General features: G+C 47.4%; 2 protein-coding genes across 2 annotated transcripts in view; both read right to left on the minus strand.

Moving 5' to 3' along the window:
- The window catches only part of LOC118081199 (zinc finger protein 271), an 85124-nt gene extending 81609 nt beyond the window's left edge, over window positions 1-3515 (minus strand). Inside the window, exons 1-2 of the mRNA XM_035107507.2 lie at window positions 3203-3515; window positions 1049-1942 (exon numbers count right to left, since the gene is read on the minus strand). Coding sequence (XP_034963398.2) covers window positions 1049-1750 — 702 coding nt within the window. The 5' untranslated portion in view covers window positions 1751-1942; window positions 3203-3515. The remainder of the gene's footprint in view (window positions 1-1048; window positions 1943-3202) is intronic.
- A 3853-nt stretch (window positions 3516-7368) lies between these two features.
- LOC118080243 (zinc finger protein 449-like) lies at window positions 7369-16346 on the minus strand. Its single transcript, XM_035105183.2, has 7 exons — window positions 15569-16346; window positions 13957-14077; window positions 13281-13363; window positions 11724-11856; window positions 11506-11589; window positions 10241-10687; window positions 7369-9260 (listed from the first exon to the last, which is right to left on the minus strand). The coding sequence occupies exons 1-7, from the start codon at window positions 16262-16264 to the stop codon at window positions 8776-8778; spliced, it is 2049 nt and encodes a 682-aa protein (XP_034961074.2). The 5' UTR covers window positions 16265-16346; the 3' UTR covers window positions 7369-8775.
- Window positions 16347-20137: the final 3791 nt, after the last annotated feature.

Genomic DNA, 20137 nt, shown 5'->3' on the forward strand with positions numbered 1-20137 from the left:
CTTTTTAGTTGAAAACTGGGAACCAGGGAATTATGGTTTGTTTGGGGGGGGGGGGAAGTGGCTGTTCTCCTCCCTGCTACTTCCACCTCTCCCGTCATGGATGCCCCATGTGCCGGCGCAAGTTATTTTGCTGCCTGAGGTGAAAGACTAGAAGAGACTTCTGTATGCAAAAGCAGGCCTGACTAGCCGTTGAATTTTAGTTGAACACTGGCAATTGAACGTTACTGAAGCAGGAAAAGTTGTTTGAAGACCCCGCTATTCCCCTCATGCACCTACAATTTCCAGGTGACTTTAACTGTCAGGCTCTCTTCCCATGGAATGCTGGGAATTATTTATTATTATTATTATTATTATTATTATTATTATTATTATTATTATTATTATTTATACCCCACCCATCTGGCTGGGTTTCCCCAGCCACTCTGGGCGGCTTCCAACAAAAATAAAACACAGTAATGTATTAAACATTTAAAGCCTCCCTAAACAGGGCTGCCTTCAGATGTCTTCTAAAAGTCTGGTAGTTGTTTTCCTCTTTGACATCTGTTGGGAGGGCGTTCCACAGGGTAGGCGCCACCACCGAGAAGGCCCTCCGCCTAGTTCCCTGCAACTTGGCTTCTCGCAACGAGGGAACCGCCAGAAGGCCCTCGGTGCTGGACCTCAGTGTCCGGGCAGAATGATGGAGGTGGAGACGCTCCTTCAGGTATACTAGACCAAGGCCAACTGTCGCTCCGTGAGGGGAATAGGGTCAGCGCCCTCAACAAACAGTTCCCAAGGTTCACTGGGGGGGGGGGGAGCCATGATGGCTTAAAGTGGTACAAGACTGCTTTAAAAGTACAGTGCAGATGGGGCCTCATTCAATTATTTTAAAACCCAGGAGCCGTCCAAGTAGCGCAGGGGTGGGGAGCCTGTGGTCCTTCAGCTGCCATTGGACTCCAACTCCCATCATGGCCGATGGCCGGAGACGATGGGAGTTGCACTTCAGAAGCATCTAGAAGGCTAACAGTTTCCCCACACATGAATTAAACGGTGACATGCATTAAAACCTCACCTGCCATTTCCAAGCCTTGGCCTCTTGAGAACTCCTCATCAGGAACTCCTCTGCCACCGTCTGGGTGCTGGTCTCCGGGTCCCAGGCCCTGATCCTACTCTGCATTTCCTGGGGCAAGATGGCCAGGAACTGCTCCAGGATCAGCAGCTCCAGGATCTGCTCCTTGCTACGCCTCTCCGGCTTCAGCCACTGGTGGCAGAGCTCCTGGAGCTGCCCATAGACCCTTCGCGGGTCCTCGACTTCTTGGTAGCGGAACTGCCTGAAGTGCTGCCGCAGCGCCTCCATTCTGCTGGCTTCCCCTCGCAAGATGGCCGCCTTCACCTTCCCGTAGTCCTCCCTCTCGGCAGCTTCTAGGCCGCTAAAGGCCTGCTTGGCTTCTCCGCTGAGAGCAGGCAGGAGACGCGCCGCCCACTCTTCTCGAGGCCATTGGCAAGCTTCAGCCACTTGCTCAAAGGAAGCCAGAAAGGCCTTGGCATCGTCCCACGGCCCAAGCTTTGACCGTGGTGGGCTTCCCCATCCTAGGCGATGAGAGTCCAGGGCCTTCAGGAACTCCTGACACTGGGTTGCCCATTCCTGGGGTAGCCCATCCTCAAGCTGCTGCTTGCCATTTTGCAGCACTGCCTGGCCCGGTAACTCCTTCAGGCATGCCATCGTGACAACATGCGGTGGTGCTTGGCCTGCGGGTTCTAACCTCTCCTCCATCTTGGATTTTTGGTGTCCTCTGTGTGGGGGGGATTGGGACAAATATCCCACACTCGTAATGTCAAATTTTTGTTTCGGGCCTGTGGCTATACAGACAGGTTCTGTTCAAGGAGGAGACCCTACAGCATTTTGCAGAGACTGTCTCTGACGGTACCCCTGGGTGTCTTTCTGAACGGCAAGTGGGACCGGTCCCTGCGGAGAAGAAAAAGAACAAAACACCAAAGGGCATAAAGAAGGAGCCATTTTGGCAAATTGTGGAACCATAAAATTTAAAACACCACAATTGCCATAGTGGTTGAACTATCAATCCCTCTTTCCAGGGAACTCTAAGAATTGTAGGTCTGTGAGGGGAATTGGGGTCTCTCTGAACCGCTCCCAGCTCCTTCAACAAACTACAGCTCCCAGGATTCTCTGGGAAGGGAAGCCATGGCAGTTTAAAGTGATCATCATAGTGCTTTGAATTTATAGTGCCATTTACAACATGCACTCGAGTCCCAGAAGCTGGGGAAACAGAAGCCTGCTCAGTCTCAGACTCAAATTCCCCCTCCCTGATGTTGATGGACTACAACTCCCATACATTTATATTGGTTATTCCAACCACCTTTTCCCACAAACAGTGCCTGTTTTTGTCTTTCCCCCATCTCCTACAACCGGCATATGGCCCTCCGAAGGCTGCCTGGAAGGGAATGCGGGCCACGGGCTGGGAAAAGGTTCCCCACCCCTGCTGTACACTCTTTCCCCTGGAGTAGCAGTGGTTAGAGCAGGCACCCCCAAACTCGGCCCTCCAGATGTTTTGGGACTACAATTCCCATCATTCCTGACCATTGGTCCTGTTGGCTAGGGGTGATGGGAGTTGTAGTCCCAAAACATCTGGAGGGCCGAGTTTGGGGGTGCCTGTGTTACAGTGTCGGACTAGGGAGATCAGGGTTCAAATCCCCACTCAGTCATGAAGCTCACTGGGGTGACCCTGGGCCAATCTCTCATCCTAACCTACCTCACAAGGTTGTTGTGGGGATGAAATGAAGAGGGAAGAACCATGTGCAGCGCCTTGCACTCCTTGAAGGAAAAGGAGGGACAATAATGTTGGTGTGGCCTTTTGAACCACAGAGAGAGGAGCCCCCACTTCAATGATGATTTTTTTGGGGGGGAGGGGGTAACAGCTTCTAAATCATAAGACGGTGTTCCCAAATCAGACCCTGCCACGCCACTCTGCGCATGTTGTTGTTTCCAAACCTGCAAATCGACCATTGCCACAAGTTCAAAAGGTGCGGGGATGCAGTGGGGGCTTCCTACGCACCCACCCACCCCCGAACCTAGTTGGAAGCCCAACTTTCCCAGTCGCTCCGCACGCAGCCCGGACGAGGAATGCAAGCAACTCTTCCTTGCTCCATTTTCTCTGATCTGCACCAGCTCCCACCACATTTCGCCCAAATCTGCCCCTTTAAAACTCACCTCTCTCTCGCAGCCATTCAAAAGCAGGCATCCGTCCCTCTCAACAAAGCAGGAAAGAGAAGGGGAGGGAGCAAGAGAGTGAGAACTATTACACCACTTCCAGTTCCACCTCCCTTCTCAAATTTCCCAGTTCCTCCAGGAATCTGAGTTTAACCCTTTCCAGCAATACTTTCTCTCTCCATCACTCTGGGACAGGAGGAGGGGTTGCAGACCGGATCAGGCCAAACCTTAGCGGGGGTGGTTGGGGTTTGCAAGCTTTACTTTCCCGGGAAAGCTGCATTTAAGGCCGGATCGGGTTGCCACGCTTTTTAAGGAGGAGGGAGGCAAAAGGCAGGGAGGAGGCTGCAACAAACACGCGCCTCTTCCTCTATTTCCGGTCCCTTTTTGAACGGAGGGAGGAGGGGAAATCGCGTCCCCACCGCCGGTTCAGATGAAGCTGATTAAATGTCTCTCTGTGTCTTTTTGATTAAATTGCAAGATGGGAAGGTGCCTTCATCCATTGGACCCATCCAGCCCACTATTGCATGCACTGATTGGCAGCAGAGGTTCTCCAGAATTTCAGGCGAGAGAGTTTCCTTGACCTCCCTTTCCTGGAGATGCCAGGAACAGAAACAGACCTTCTGCATGCAAAGCAGATGCTCTGGCCACTGAACAACACAGCCCCATCGCAAATAGCAATTTGCATTTGATGATGTGGTCTAAAGAAGCTTCTGTCCTTAAAATGAATTATTATTATTATTATTATTAAGCTGTTAAGCCCTAAAGGTGCTGGAATACCCCTTTTTGCAGTTTTAGGCTTGCAGGCAAGGGAAGACAAGTTAAGAGTTCCCCACAGTTCCACCAGTAGTTTCTTATTTATTTCGTAAAATTCATACACTGCTTGATTGTAAAACAAACAAGCAAACCTAAAAACAGATTAACACTTTCTAAATATTTTGGTAGGCTTGCCTAACAAATCTGTTTTTAGCAGGCACTGAAGGGAGCACAGTGAAGCCACCTGCTTGATCTCAATAGGCAGGGAGTTCCAAAGTGTAGGTGGAACAGGTATTTTGTGGCACATGGAAGTGCCCATTCCGCTGACTGAAGTGGTAAGAGTGGGTGTAAATTGGGTAAGGAGATTTTGTAGGTTAACCAGTCCCAAGTTAAGGGGTTTATATACTAACAACACATTCAATTTGGCCCATTAGCAAATTCCCAGCCAGTGCAGATCTCTGAGTGCAGGTGCTATATGCTGACAAAGAATACTGTTTGAAAGCATAATCATTCCATCACTGTTACATAGCTAAAACGTCAGAAAAGGGGAGGTCTACACAACATTAGCATAAGGGTAAACAAGGTTAACGCTCAGGGCAGAAGCAAAATGTGGGATAAGTACCGGGAGGAACTTCTTGAGCACCCACAGAGAAAGAACAATAAGGTCCGGGTTTACATAGTCTTTCACCTGGGCGATTCCTCTTTCACCTGGGCGATTCCGGAGGGAAGCATTTGGCCAGTGATCTCTCAAATCGCCCAGCTATTACCTGCTGGGGTCCCTTCCTGCCTACGTGACCTGTCTGAATGTGCAGACGTGACTTCTCGCTTGCCATTTCATGGCAGGGAACTGAGTGATTTGAGAGTCCTTGACCAGAGTTACCAGAGTCCCTTTTTCAAGGGGAAAAAAAGGGTTGGAATGGAGGGAACTGGCAAAGGAGTTGATTTTATATGATTTTTAAGCTAGGTAACTTCCCTGAGCTGTCACGTCAAAATGATACACACATGCATCATATTTATAACATTTAACAACTACAAAGATGTGCCCCCCCTGGTAATTTCCATAACAGAAGGAAGCTGCATTGAAACAAAACACCAGTCAAGTCAATAAGGAAAGGCATTGTGATTCAAAAACTATATGTCAAATTACCAGCAGAATGGATGGAAGAGATTGCTGCAATTGTAAGATGAAATCCCAACATAGAGCGTGATAGGGGAAAGGACGGGGGGGGGGGGGGACTTTAGGGATTGAGAAGTTCCCGCTAAACAGAACTTTAGGGATTGAGAATGGTATAAATGCCCTCAAGGGGACCCGTCCGACCCTGCACCCTTATTCCAGTATTACGCAAACACAAACACCCTAGAGCCGCACCAGAACAAACCCCGTTAAATAAAGGTGGGCTTCCCTTCCTTTTCATCTGCATTCGACTCTGTGTCGAATATTTCTAAATGAATATTTAATAAATAAATGAATAAATGAATATTTCTAAATGAGCGATACCCTGTATCCATGAATGAACCCTAGTTACAGGTAGGCAGCCGTGTTGGTCTGAGTCGAAGCAAAATAAAAAAATTCCTTCACTAGCACCTTAAAGACCAACTAAGTTTTTATTTTGGTATGAGCTTTCGTGTGCATGCACACTTCTTCAGATACATGAATGAACCCTGTATTCGAATAAGGCTCCGTCTTAACCAATCAGGGAAATGCATTCAGCCTGCAGAATCAGCTTAGCTCAGCTCTGCAGGCTTGAGTGAAGCCCTGACGAGGTGATGACAGGAGATCAATGAACTGACAGCTCATCGAAACCTTACATGCCGTCTAGACCGTAGCGGTTCATGTTAGAAAAGCCCCAGCGGTTTAATAAAATCATAGAAATTCATTGCTTTGACGGATCTTCTCTCCCCCCCCCCCCAACAGCATTTTGTAACTCTGGTCAAGAACTCTCAGGGCCACTGGACTCAGCCATAATCTCATAAGCGAGGGGTCACGTAGGCAAGGTGGTGCCCCAGCAGATAATCACTGGACCATCCAGATTGAATACCCTGTCTTCCAGTTGCCTCCAGACTCTCCCAAGCGATAAACTGTCCACACCTGGGCCTCATTGTTCTTCCCCTGCGGGGTGCTCAAGGGTCCCCTCTCAATACTTACCTGTACTTGCCTATCAATACCTTGGGTCGTTATATGTCATTGCCTTATGTTAATCCTGTTTACCTATATGTAAATGTCTCCTGTACCTCCCCTTTCCCTGACGTCCTAGCTGACCCGGCCACATGTTGCTGTGGTTCTTTCCTGTGATTCCCCCCCCCCCCCCCGAATCCATGACATATTCTGCCTCTCCTCCCTCCACCCCGGCTCATCCAAGTCCCCCTGTGTTGTCCCTGGGGAGTGTTGGCCCCTCCCCCCTGTATCTCCATACCTTGGCCCCCACCCTTCGAAAAGGAACTGTCAGCTTATAGGTTCTATTTCCCAGCATGCACTTTTGTCTGAGCCTTCTGTTGTCCCTGGGGATTGTTGGCCCCTCCCCTATGTATCTCCATACCTTGGCCCCCACCCTTGGAGAAGGAACTGTTAGGTTCTGGGTTCTATTTCCCAGCATGCACTTTTGTTTGAGCCCTCTGTTGTCCCTGGGGAGTGTTGGCCCCTACCCCTGGTATCTTCCTACATTGGCCGCCACCCTTGGAGAAGGAACTGTCAGTTTCTGGGTTCCATTTCCCAGTATTTACTTTTGACTGAGCCCTTTGTTGTCCCCTCCCCCCTGTATCTCCATACATTGGCCCCTGCGCATGCATCGTGAACATTTCTATATATTTAGATTAAGGATTGGGGGTGATGATGCGCCCTGGGACCCAGAGAACCACTTTAAAAATCCCGACCGGGGGGGGGGTCAAATAGTGAAGCCCCACAGCCCCGTAGCAACAGACAGGCCCAGACAGAAGGAGGGGGGGTCATATCAGCCACTTGGCGCGGGCCTCCGAATTCAAAGGGGGCCTCGGTTAGCATATTCACAATCAGTAAAATGAAAAAAGTAACAAAAGGGTTAAAAACAGGGCCACATTATCTACCTGGCCCGGGCGCAAGGGCCTGGCAACAGAAGGCGCGTTCTGAAGCACCCGAGTTGTTGAGTTCCATAAAAAAACCCAGGAAGTGGCAAGGGGAAGGTAAAAGGTAAAGGGACCCCTGACCATTAGGTCAAAGAGCACCACAGATCCTGGGGGCCAAAACAGAAAAGTTCCTGCTTGTTGCTGAGACCAGTCTGACTTATAGAAGTTGAAAAGTCTCACTTGTTGTTTTGTAGGAATTGATTTAGCCGAGTTTCATATGGGCATCCTAACTAAGACCTAGAACGTTTTAAGGCTTAACTAGTAAAAACTGGCACCTTGGATTGCAAACCTAAGCATGTCTTTACTGAAAAATATAAGTCACATTACGATCAGTGGGGCTTCAGAATTAGCTTGTAAGTATAAGAGGTTAAGTAAAAGAAGTCACTCCACTGATTTTGAAACTTCAAAGCCATTTTTAATAGACAAAAAGTAATTCAACAATTCCTCCTTGGCCGCCAGCTGTCACATTTTAACAGAGCACACATAACTTTGCATATCTATCTGCACATGTATCAGAATAGGTTATTATAGAGCCTCTCTATTGACTCTTCTGGGTGTGTAACAAGGTCTATTTTCCTTTTTGGTTAGAGCAGGGATAGCAAAGTGGTGCCTTCCACTTTTTGTTGAACTACAACTTCCATCATCCCTGTCCATTGGCCATGTCTGTTGGCTGTGGCTGATGAGACTTGGAGTCCCACGCTATTTTGATGACACCAGCTTGACTATTCATAGATTCAAATGTCAATTACAGTACCATATGCATCTTGCTCACAAATTGGAGGATTTCATCCTTGTGCAGTTGAAATCCATCCAGTTGAAATTGCCCAAATTAATTGCATGTGAAGAGAAGAGCTTTAAAGCTCGTTTTGTGCTGGGCTTTCCTGGCGTGAAGAAGCTTTTAAGCTTTGTCTTGCTTACCAGGCTCTGGGAGGCTCTTGCAGGAACTCAGACAGACCCATCGGATCCCCAAGCTTGCTCACTGGGTTGGTAAGCAAGCTGGAGAGCTTAAAAACTCTCTGCCCTTCCTTGGAAGGTAAGGATGGTCTCACGGGGGCAGTTCCAAGAGGGTGGTTTGCGTATGAGTGTTTTTGTATACATGCACCACCCCCAGAATGTAGCCCTTCTGCAAGAGGAAAGTTCTACAAAACGTTCTTCAGAGAAACAACCAGGAAGAAAGAGAAAATGGGTGAAAAGCAGTATGTCTTCATATAGAAGTACAGGTCTGGGTTTACAGATTACAAGCCTCCACACCCAAGCAACCCATCACTCTCACCATTGCAAGAAGTGAAGTCAGATTCAGGTAGGGGGAAATGACAGAGTGGTGTTGGGGAAACAAGCGATGCTCTCTATCTCTCCTGCACCCATCAAATTTTACAGTCAGAGGTTTAATATCTACAACTTCCCACTATAAGCTTTTTCCTCACTCAAAGCATTCATAGGCTTTCTTTCCTGTGTGGAATCTCTGATGGCCAATGAAACAATGAAAGCAGGAGTAGGGAACCACCAGGCCACGGGCAAATTTAGGCCCATCAGACCTCCCTAATTTGGCTCACAAGGCCATTTTGGCACAGCCATGCCCATAGACCCTACACCCGATACCATGTTCAATCTAAATCAAGTTTAGTTTTGAACAATTCCTTGTGCGAGTGCGGTGTGTTCTCAACCCGGTTTTCCAACGAAAGCTTTTACCACACTCAGTACATGTGAACGTTTTCTCCCCACTATGGATCCACAAATGTTTGAACATGCAGATTCTCCAGCGAAACTTTCCCCCACACAGTGGGCATCCATAAGTCATCTCCTATATGGACCCTATGATGATCTTCAAGACGGACCTTGTTCATGAAGGTTTTGCCACACGAGGGACATTGATAGGGTGCCTTCTCTGTAGGAGGAGTTTCCTGGATTACAAATCCCGGTGTGCTGGGGCACACAGTCCCAGGCTGGGAGGAGTACGACAATTTTTGCACCCACATGTGTGCCACTGTTTCCTTTGTGGACTTGCGGCCTTCTAAGAGCTTGATGGGCTCATTTTGTGTCTTCACCATCTTCTTTCCCTGCTGCCCTTCAGGTTCCCATTCTGGTTCTTGAGCCAGTGTCATCTTACTTTGAGGAAATTCTGCTCTCCTTCCATTAGATACACCCTCTCTCTCATTCCTTTCCTGCTGAGGAGTCTCCACCCTGAACTTACTTAGCCCCTCATTTCCTACAGGGATGGAGAGAAAGTTGAATTAGTTTGCTTAATTCTTCAACACAGAGAATGAAACTTATATAGATGTGTTGTGCTGGGTGGGGCAAATCCATTATTATAACTTCCTGGCAGGTGGATTGCTGTTGCTTACCAGGAGGGAGAGGGGAAAGGTCAGTGTGGTGCAAAGGCACTGGCAGGAGCACTGGTCTGGCTCTCTCTGCTGGTGTGTTTGCACCATGCCAACCTCTTCATTCATCTATCGTCTGGTAAGCAGCAGTAACCCACATGCTGGGAAGCTGGCATAGCAACTCTGCCCCACCTACCAAGTCGCTTCTGAAAGGGCATAATAGGGGAAACATTTTACTGTTCCGTGTACTGTTTCATAAAATTAAAGAGTAACTTAACAAATGTATATAATACAAGGAAAACTGGGCAACTGGATTTGCCTCATTAGTGGTCAAATCTGAAATCAAAGTTGCAATTAAGTCCCCAGCAGCTGTTCTGAGGAAGCATTGTTTTGCACTCAGCTCCAGTTGCTGGACGCGGGTGGCGCTGTGGGTTAAACCACAGAGCCTAGGGCTTGCCGATCAGAAGGTTGGCAGTTTGAATCCCCACAATGGGGTGAGCTCCCGTTGCTCGGTCCCAGCTCCTGCCAACCTAGCAGTTCGAAAGCACGTCAAAGTGCAAGTAGATAAATAGGTACCGCTACAGCGGGAAGGTCAACAGCGTTTCCGTGTGCTGCTCTGGTTCGCCAGAAGCGGCTTTGTCATGCTGGCCACATGCCCTGGAAGCTGCACGCCGGCTCCCTCGGCTAATAACGCGAGATGAGCGCCGCAACCCCAGAGTCAGTCACGACTGGACCTAATGGTCAGGGGTCCCTTTACTTTTACCTTTACCAGTTGCTGGACCCCCCCCCCCAGCAAAAAACCCCAACAAAGCAGGTTTCCACGAGTCTATTGTCTGGTCATAGCTGCAGCCTCAAAGTAATCTCTGACCTTTGGTGAGAGATGCCCTGGCAAGCAGTCGCTTCTTGCCTCTGGGATCCATCTTGGTCTTGTGGATTCTCAGGTGGCCAGAAAGGGCATGTACCCCACAGAAGGTTTTCTTGCACTCAAAGCACTGGTAAGGTCTTTCCTGCGTGTGAATCTCCCTTTGCTGAGCGAGGTTGGAGGAGCAAGTTCTGTACCCGCGCCGGAGTTTTTTCTCTTGTGGTAGATCTGCGATTCCTTCTGCAAACTCCTGGCTCATACCATGCAGAGTTGGCTCCCCCTGCTTCGTCCCTCGGCCACTCATTTGATGCCACATCACTCCAGGACTCAGGGAAACACCAGGACTCAAAGGAACAGTGTCCTGGGGTTCTCCTGATCGGATCACAGATGGGCCTTGTCGCTTGGGGCTTCCTTGCTGATAATTTTCAGTTTCCTTCCTGTTCATGCTCCTGCCTGTCATGAAGGTGAGAAAACACAGGGGGGGATCATTGCTATTTTATACAAGAGCCAGTCCTGCACTGTAAAGAGAATTGAGCTTAGAAGCAGGAGGGCGAGAGTTCATTCTTAACTCTCTGGCACAGACTTACTGCCTGGCCTTGGGCAAACCCTGAACAGCCAGCCTCAATATCTGCTGTCCAGAGAAAATATGCCAGTTGGTCAGGTCCTGCTCATGGGATTCTCATGGGCATCTGCTTGGCCACTGCCAGAAAAATATACTGGACTAGATGGTTCTTAGGCCTAATCTAGCAGAACTGTTCTTATATCTAGTCATGATGGTAATGTCAATATCAGCAGTGTTGCATCTGGGTATTAGTTGCTGGGAATCATATGAGGTGGTTTCCTCTGCTCATGGTCCTGCTTGTAATTTTCCAAGAGACATAGTGGGGGAAATAAGGTGCTGGGCTAGGGTGCAGGATTTGATCATGCAGGGCTCTCTTTCTTACATTCTTCTCCTGTAATATGGGAATAATAGGGTCCACTATCCCCCTAACAAGATTACTGGAAGTACAAACACAGCCAATATCTCCATCTCAGACTCTGCTCTCTCTAACTACGGTAATAAAGGATCTCGAGAAGCAGGGGGATGGGAAAGGACCTTCTCTGTGTTTTAGACGCTGAAGACCTGCTGCAAGTCAGAGCAGATAGTATTGGATTAGATGGGGGCAAGACACTAATGTGGTTTCAGGCTGTTGCCTATGTACCGGGTACTCATCGCCACCAGGATGTAACTATGAAGTCTCTGTGATAACCCTTACCTGAGAGAGTCTTACCTGGGAATGTATCTTTATGCTCAGAGTTTGGAACAAATACTACTTTTTCTTGTCCAACCAGGCTGGGGAAGACCACTGGTCCTCCTACAGGTTGGAGACACAATTGATGAATGGGGAGAAAAGAGGAGTTTGTCTCACAACTGGGAGAAATATGGATGTCAGACAAATCCAATCCGCTTGTGGTGTGACAGCAGTGTACATATGCTTGATATATTTACCTGAGAAAGCAGCGGTCTCATCCTCCTCCTCCAAAACTTTCCAGTACAGAGTGCTCTGAATGGAATTGAGCACAGCCTTCTCTGCTGTATCCAACAAGACAGTTGCACTCATCAAATCAACTGTACCCTGAAACTACAAGAGGGTTTCCTGCTCTGAATACAGAACTGTAGACAGGTCACGTTCATGCCATACATTTAAAGCTAATTCCTTCCCTCCAAAGAAACCTGGACACACTGTTGTTTGTTATGGGTGCTGGGAATTGTAACTGTATGAGGAGTAAGCAGCAGTTCCCAGGATTCCTTGGCAGGTGCTTTTAAATGTATGGTGTCAAGAATGTGCTCCCTCCCCGCCCGGAGCACAGCAGAAGAGTTGGCCTCAGAAACTGAGCTAAAGGAACAACGGGCCGACTCTGCAGATGAGAGCTGTTTGTCAGAGTTTAGAGAGGACAGCCCAGCCCCGCTCCTTCCCAGGGAAGAAGTTGTTAGCTCCCAACTAGAGGAAGAGGAAGAGTTGGAAGTCAGCCAGAGCGTTGCCAGGCAACCATCAGATAAGCCAGAGTCTGAGTCTTTGTCTTCTGGGATTGGGGAGGAGACAAGCCAGCCGTTCAGTCCCCATACTAAAAGATGGGAGAAGCTCAGAGAACAACGGAAGGGAAGAAGAAGAATGGCTCGATCTTGGCGTTCTTGTTGGGGAAGGGACGATGAGACAGATTGAGCAACTACTGTTAATGAGAGCAGTCAGGAAGACCAGGCTCTGGATGTGTTTCTTCTTGTAAATAAACTTACATAAAACTGACGGGGAGTCGTTGCTGCTTGTTAGGCTGCTTGATTGCCAGAGATCATTATATATGGCATGAATGTGACCAGGAAAAGACCTTCTTAGCCAACCAGTCTAATTTCCTGCTCGATGCAGGAGATTCAGAGCTAGAGTTCTCAAGTTTCGGACTGAAGATCTCCAGCAATTCTTACCATCAAAATGTTTCTCCTCATGTCCAACCAAAATCTCCCTTCCTGCCACTTAAATCCCTTAAATCTAGCCCCTTAGGTCCCTCACTATCACATACGCATCTGCTTCCTACAGAAACTAAGGTTTTTAGCAAAGTGGCACCAGTACTTTAAAACACAGTTTGGAGAAACAAACTGTTGTTTGCAGGACAACCAATAGTTTGTTGAACAACCCAGTGGCGAAGCATCATGCTCTGGCACCCGGGGGGGGGGGAGCAGGCAGGGGAGGGGCTAGGGGTGTGTCCACCGGAATCGCGCTGCCAGGGGCAGTGCACTCCCCCCGCCCCCTCTTCCTCCTTGGGTTAGTGCAGCATTGGCAAACCTCAGCCCATGGGCTTCATTAGGCTGGGCAGGCCTCCATGGTCATTTTGGGCAAATCGGTAAGGAATAGGATAAACTAAAATGAGAAAGATGGCAGCTTCTGAATTTGGCAGCAAGGTGACAGAAAAAAGCTGCCCATTTCAAAAAACACACAGACTTCTTGATGCAAAGGAAGATTCAGGAGCCCGCAGGAAGAGGGGAGACATCAGGACACCTAACACATGAACCCACCTCATCCAAGACACCTTCTGCCAACTCTGATCCATCAGGGCAATGCAAGGGAACAGAGACACTTTGCGATGTTGTTCTGCTGGCTGTAAGAGACAAGAACAGGTTATGTTTTCAGAAGCAACATTTGTATCATCATTTTTTTCCCAGTCATTTCCATGATCCATCCCTTCTCAAAACATAATCAAAGCGGTGTACAAGTATCAGAGAGTTTGGACACACACAGGAGGAGATCCACTTGTGGTAGCCACAGATCACAACAGCCATTCCACTAGTGGACGCCCTGCACAACAGCCAAATCTAATGGGCTGCTTGGACCGGCAGAGGAGTTGTGTTAGCACTACCTATTTTGTCCTCTTCTGCACAACAAAAAGAGCTCGCTCAGCAACATCAAAAATTCCAGACCACCGGCCAACTCCCTGCCCCATTACCAATCCCCTCCCCTCATATTTCACCCCAAACTCCTCCCTCCCCTCCCAGTTTGTCCAGTCCCAAGATCCCTCAATTGCTGCTCATGTTTCTCCCCTTCACCCCCTCCCTTTCTGTCTGCACGCTTACTTCTATCAGCAGTGGCAGCTGTTGGGGTCAAAGGGGGGTGAGGCAGGCATAGAAAGGCCTGCCTCAGCCACCTGCCTGCCCCATTGCTCAGCTGGCCTCTGGCAAGTCACTTAACCCTTACACAGAAGCGTGGCACCACCATCCCCCTGCTGCTTGGCTTCCTTGCAGATCTCTCTCTCAGGGGAGTGGGCCGCCATCTTCTCTGCTCTCAATAAACTCTGGGTCATCTTCTGCAACGGCTCCTGAAACAGCAAGGAAAATTGCATCCCATAAAGTGGAATGAAACAGAAACATTAGGGACGGAGGCCATACTCAACTTCTGAACTCCTGTTTCCTTGGGGACGCCGCTCTGGAAGTGGCTTAATGTTGAGGGGAGTGCAGTTCAGTGGGAGGACAGGTGCTCTGCATGCAGAAGATCCCAAGCTAGGTCTCCATTTTAGTTTTGTTCTTTAAAAGGATCAGGTAGCGGGAAAGGGCTGCTGCTGGCCAGAGCAGGAGACAATGGCCTGACTCACTTGAAGTGAGCTGTATATCACTTTTGAAACTATTTATTTACTTTATTGTTTCCTTCCTTCAATTTAAATCCTGCCCTTCTTCCTAAAGGAGCCCAGAGGGGGAAACATATAAAGAGAAAACTACTGTATTTCAAAAAAATCCTAAAAACAGTTAAAACATTTGTGGCACAATGGGTCAGTGCACCTGGCTGTTAACCGGAAGGCTGGTGGTTCAAGCCCACCCAGGGACAGCTTTGGGCAGGAACCCTGCATTACAGGGGGTTGGACTAGATGACCCTTGGTGTCCCTTCTACAAATCTACAATTCTATGATTCTACAATTTCAAAACAGTGATCTCAGGTGTGCCAGGAACAGTGGTTTTCACCCACCAAATACCTAGGTAAACAGGAATGTTTTCAAGATTTCACCCGAATGAAGGACACAGACATACCTCGCAAGAAGGGAGGGAATTCTACAAAAAGGATACTTTATCATAGCCTTTCTCTGCACCATCTTAACAGTACCAACTTTGCAGCCCCCAGTGGTGGCACCAGCAAAATGGCCTTGATCTTATTTTGTTTAATTTCTAGCCTCCCCCGCCCCACAAAAGAAGTCAGCATTGGGCTATTGTGAGATTTTCCCCCTCCCTAACCCCCCCCCTTATTAAGATGCAGTTCCCTTCTACGATTGGATTGAAGATTTATTATACAAACTTGCAACATGTGAACAATCTGCATATAAATGCAGACTTGCCATGGACAAATTCAATGATGTTTGGAATTCATTCTTACAGCTACTGTAATAGGTTAAGAATTGGTGAAGTACAATAACCTTGCAAAATACACAGTTTTGGGTTCCCCCTCCCCCTCTTTTATTTTACCTTCTACACAGGTTCTGTTTCTCTTTTTCGCTTTCTCTCTTTTATTTACGTCTCACCATGTTTAGTGCACGTATAATTATGTACTTTTGAACTTTCAATAAAAATGTTTAATTTTTATTTTTTAAAAAAACATGTTTTGCATTCCCATGAGGTTTCTCCATTCCTATTGTGCCTGAACGAAGCTTATGGAGACTGGTGGTCCATGGACCAGTTTGGGAACCTCTGCTGTAGATCAAGCCTATATTAACAGCACAAGAGCAAGGCAGGCCTCTTTTCTCAGCAGTTGGCAACCCGCATCACCCCTCTGCGCTGGCTTCAAACAGACAGGCCATTAAGTTTTCACATCATGCAAATCTCACCTCCAGACTCCACATCTTGGCCTCTTGATGGTTCCTCAGGAGGTCTTCTGCCAGGGCCAATGCCTGGGCACAGGCTTTTGGGCTACATTTCTCCATCCTCTTCTGGGTTTCCTGGGGCAGGATGGCCAGGAACTGCTCCAGGACCACCAGATCCAGGATCTGCTCCTTTGTGCGTTTCTCTGGCTTCAACCACTGATGACAAAGCTCATGGAGCCGGCCATATGCCCACTGCGGGTCTTCCACCTCCTGGAAGCGGAACTGCCTGAAGCGCTGGCGCTGGACCTCCATTTTGATCGCATCCCCTTGCAAGATGGCAGCCTTCACTTTCCCATAGTCCTCTCTGTCGCCAGCAGCCAGCTTTCTAAAGGCTCTTGCTGCTTCTCCGCTAAGGGCCGGCACCAGCCGGGCTGCCCACTCTTCTCTCGGCCATCGACAAGCTTCGGCAACTTTCTCAAAGGAGACCAGGAACCCTTCAGGATCATCGTCCCACAATATGGGCTCTGTCAATCCTGGATTCTCCAGAATCAGCTTTGGGGGCTGGAGGTTCTTCAGGAATTCTTCAGATTGGCTCACCCTCTGCTGTGGCGGCCACTCCTGGGTTTGCCAGTTAACATTTTGTGGTGCTGCCCCTCTTGAAAACTCTTCAAAGTGGGCAATGCCTGGACCCTTTCCCAGGTCTTCACAGCTTATCTCCATTTTTGACCCTCAGTTCCCCCCCCCCTTATTCTCTTGGAAAATCCTGTTAGTTACAACAGGTAGGTAGTTTTAAGTGCAGTTCTGAGGCCTTGAGCTCTTGAGAACATTCCCCAAGAGGGTAGTCTTGGATGGTGGGGATACTCCCTACAGGAAAGATATAAGAGTAGAAAATAAGTATCTGTTTAGTCACATGATATATACTTGAGGAAGAAGTCAACTTTTGTTGTTCTTTATTTCTACCAACTCTCCCCCCCCCAAAAAAAATAATAATTAAGAAACAGCTTGGACAGTGTCTTGCCAAAGGCAAGGGGCTTCTTTCTCTTGGATACAGAGAGAATACAAGACACAAGTGATGATAATGCTAAGGTTGCAGGTTCAATCCCTGTATGGGACAGCTGCATATTCCTGCATTGCAGGAGGTTGGACTAGATGATTGTCAGGATACCTTACAACTCTACAGTTCTAAGAAGTCTCAAGATTTATTAAACAGCAGGCAAATCATACATAAGAATATACCATACCAAGCAAGCAATGTCTTCTTTCAGCTGCTGGGAACCCCCACTGTAGCCTCGAATCCCAGGGGCCTTATAGGTTTTTCGAGGCTTGGTTGCTTAATTGCTTAATTACTTGCCACACACACACACACACACACACACAAACAGAGAGAGAGAGAGAGAGAGAAATTGAAATTCCTCACACCTGGGGTGGACTACATAATCTGGGCTGCAGCTGCCAAGAAAAAGCCTAACAGCACTCCAAGGTCATTAATCATGGGATGGGATACTCCCAACGTAATATCTCTTGCACGTATTAAACTGGCAGGTGGGGTGGACAAACTACACAATCTAGCAAAATTATGCTAACTGCCCACCTAGGAGAGCGGTGAAGGACCATATACTGCAGATGTTTCCCATGCAGACGGATTTTTTTTTAAAAAAAAAACCACAACTCTCCTCCCATTTTGAGATAACCTGTTTATTGCAGGGTTAATTAGATGGCATCAGCTCTTTTATGAACATACATTCATTGTTTGCATCGAGGAGAGATGCTGCTGCATCGGAACAAGTGCGTTTTCCTGTCACTTTCCTTATTGAAAAAAGCTTGGTCTTTTAGAAAATCAGGTTTCTTGTTAAAGACCTCCCGCTCTGGAAAAAAAACCTAGAATCTATTCTAGACTACCCTCAGTCAACAGAGCATAGGGCAAATCCACAGCATACATTTAAAGCAAATTCAATGCAGAGGGCCTTCTCGGTAGTGGCGCCCACCCTGTGGAACACCCTCCCATCAGATGCCAAGGAGATAAATAGCTTAACAGACCTGTATAGGGAGGTCTTTAATGTTTGATGTTTTATTAAGCTTTTATATTTGTTGGAAGCTGCCCAGAGTGGCTGGGACAACCCAGTTAGATGGGTGGAGTATAAACAAAACAGCAGCAGCAGCAGCAACAACAACAACAGGTACATCTGAAGGCAGCCCTGTTTAGGGAAGCTTTTAATGTTTAATAGATTGTTGCATTTTAATATCCTTCTGGAAGCCACCAGAAGGATATTAATGAAGGGGTATAACTAATGAATTACTACTACTACTACTACTACTACTACTACTATTGTGCAGGGCTTGCCTCAAAGATTCTTAGAAATAGGCGCTTCACCCTCACAGAGCTACAATTCCCAGCACCCTTAAACAACTTGTCCCATAATTCATTGGGGTAAGTCATGTGCTTTGAAAGTATAATGTTCACCTGCCATCAGTATTCAGGTGTGAGGAAAGACTGACCTGTTTTGTTGCTGTGGGACAATATATTCCACACAGGAATAGGGTTGCCAGACTCAATAGAGGACAGGACTTCTGTGCCTTTAATTGCCCTGCTCTCTTTTGAGTTTGGAAACCTTAAAGAGAAACCAGCAGACCCTTTGCTTGGAAATTAAACAAAGGGTCTGCTGGTTTCTCTTTAAGGTTTCCAGACTCAAAAGAGAGCAGGGCAATTAAAGGCACAGAAATCCTGTCCTCTATTGAGTCTGGCAACCCTACTTGGGTCCTTAGATGTCGAGGGACCTTTTTCTCCAAGAAGCTCAATCTGCCATACATGGTTCTCCTCTTTCTCATTTAATCGCCATAACAGGTCCCTGTGAGGTAGGTTAAGCTGAGAGAAACAGGGACTGGCTCAGGACTGAGGGGGGATTTGAACTCTAATCCCCCAGGTCCTAGTGCGATCCTTTTAACAACTACACCACACAGGCTAAGCTTTGAGGCTTTCTTTTTTTAAAAAAATAGGTTCAACACGAAAGGAAAAGTGCAGGAAAGAAAGAGCAAAATAAGCAGATTCTGGCACCCCTTTTCACATAATATTACATTATTCTTACAGTGGCCAAGTGGGGCAATTTGTGGAAGGGGCGAGCAGAAATGGCAACCTTCTGGTTCTGTTCAATTCCTGGGGTCGGGGGCAGCGTGCGTGCATGGCTTCATGCGCATGGTGCGTGTGGGTTCGCTGTGGCCCCAGGTAGGCCCTGAGAGGCCAGTTGCAGCTGCAGGAGAGCCCCTGCTTCAACATTTTGGGGGGCCTTCCCCTCCTCCATGGCACGCCTGCTGAACTACAACTCCCATCAGCCCCACTTGGCATGGTTAGGAATCAGGGATGGTGGGAGATGTAGTCCAACAATATGTAGGGGGTACAGGTACTACACTTTTTATTTTTTAATACAATGTTTTTTAATTAAAAAAATGGGCTAAAACTAAAACAGTATGGCCATTTGTTAACAAAATTAGATTTGAAACAATGCAGCCCAATTTGCTGGGCGTAACCTAAGCCAGAGTCATAGTTATTCCTGCCCCACTGTTCTCTCTCTCTCTCTCTCCCTCTGATGTTGGATTCAGGCAGGGAATTTGTTGATGAATTACCTCTGAGCACCTGCAGAATGCTAGGTCCAGAGCCGCCTCAGTAAATCAGCCAGTTTCCATGAGTCAAGGATAAGGAGCAAAGCTCATGGCTGGTTGCCAGGAAGTCTGTTGCTAAGCGCCCAGAGGGAGAAGGCCTAAGCCAGGGGTCAGCAAACTTTTTCAGCAGGTGGCCGGTCCACTGTCCCTCAGACCTTGTGGGGGGCCGGACTATATATATTTTTGTGGGGGGGGGATGAATGAATTCCTATGCCCCACAAATAACCCAGAGATGCATTTTAAATAAAAGCACACATCTTACTCATGTAAAAACATGCTGGTTCCTGGACCATCCGCGTGCAGATTTAGAAGGTGATTGGGCCAGATCCGGACCCTGGGCCTTAGTTTGCCTACCCATGACCAAAGCCAACTATCTGCAATGCCTTCTTTCTCCTTATTGGATCATTTCTAATTTCTGTTTGCCTGTTGCAATTGCATAGTGTAATTTTTATTTTCTTTGTTTTTAATTGCAAACTTTATAACCTAATATTCTTTCCCAATGGGTTTTGATTCTTTCTCAATATCCCATTGCCAACTTACATTTCCACCACATGTGTAAAAAATACCCCCCCCCCCAGGCATTTGGCTGAGGGGAGAGAATAATTTTAATTTTTATCAGGGTTATATATCACTTAATCATTATTTCATAACAATTTTCTGTGATACCAGAGAACTTACTGTGCTGATGTCCAAAAATTCTTGCAGATCTCCATTGGAATATTTCCCCCCATATTCTATGCCCATTTTACCATGAAGTATTGAACGTAAGGAAGTAATAAATTTTACATGCTTGCCAGCCGGTTTTTTGTTTAATATACTATTCCCCCCACTAAAAAGAAAATCAGTCAATTTGCTAATTAGACCAGGGATTTCTAGACTATTCTTGTACTTGGGATAATGGGATATCCATTTCAAAACATTCAAACCACAGTTATCAAA

This window comes from Zootoca vivipara, chromosome 2, assembly GCF_963506605.1.
Source record: "Zootoca vivipara chromosome 2, rZooViv1.1, whole genome shotgun sequence".
NCBI classification, from domain to species: Eukaryota; Metazoa; Chordata; class Lepidosauria; order Squamata; family Lacertidae; genus Zootoca; species Zootoca vivipara.

Bases quoted from the DNA above. Each gene is read 5' to 3' on its own strand.
- LOC118080243 (XM_035105183.2), bottom strand. From the start codon at position 16,264: ATGGAGATAAGCTGTGAAGACCTGGGAAAGGGTCCAGGCATTGCCCAC. The intron at 11,590-11,723 runs GTAAATATATCA...TCCAACCTGTAG, and splicing joins TGAGACCGCTGCTTTCTCAG to GAGGACCAGTGGTCTTCCCC. The intron at 10,688-11,505 runs GTAAGACTCTCT...CCTTCATGACAG, and splicing joins GCATAAAGATACATTCCCAG to GCAGGAGCATGAACAGGAAG.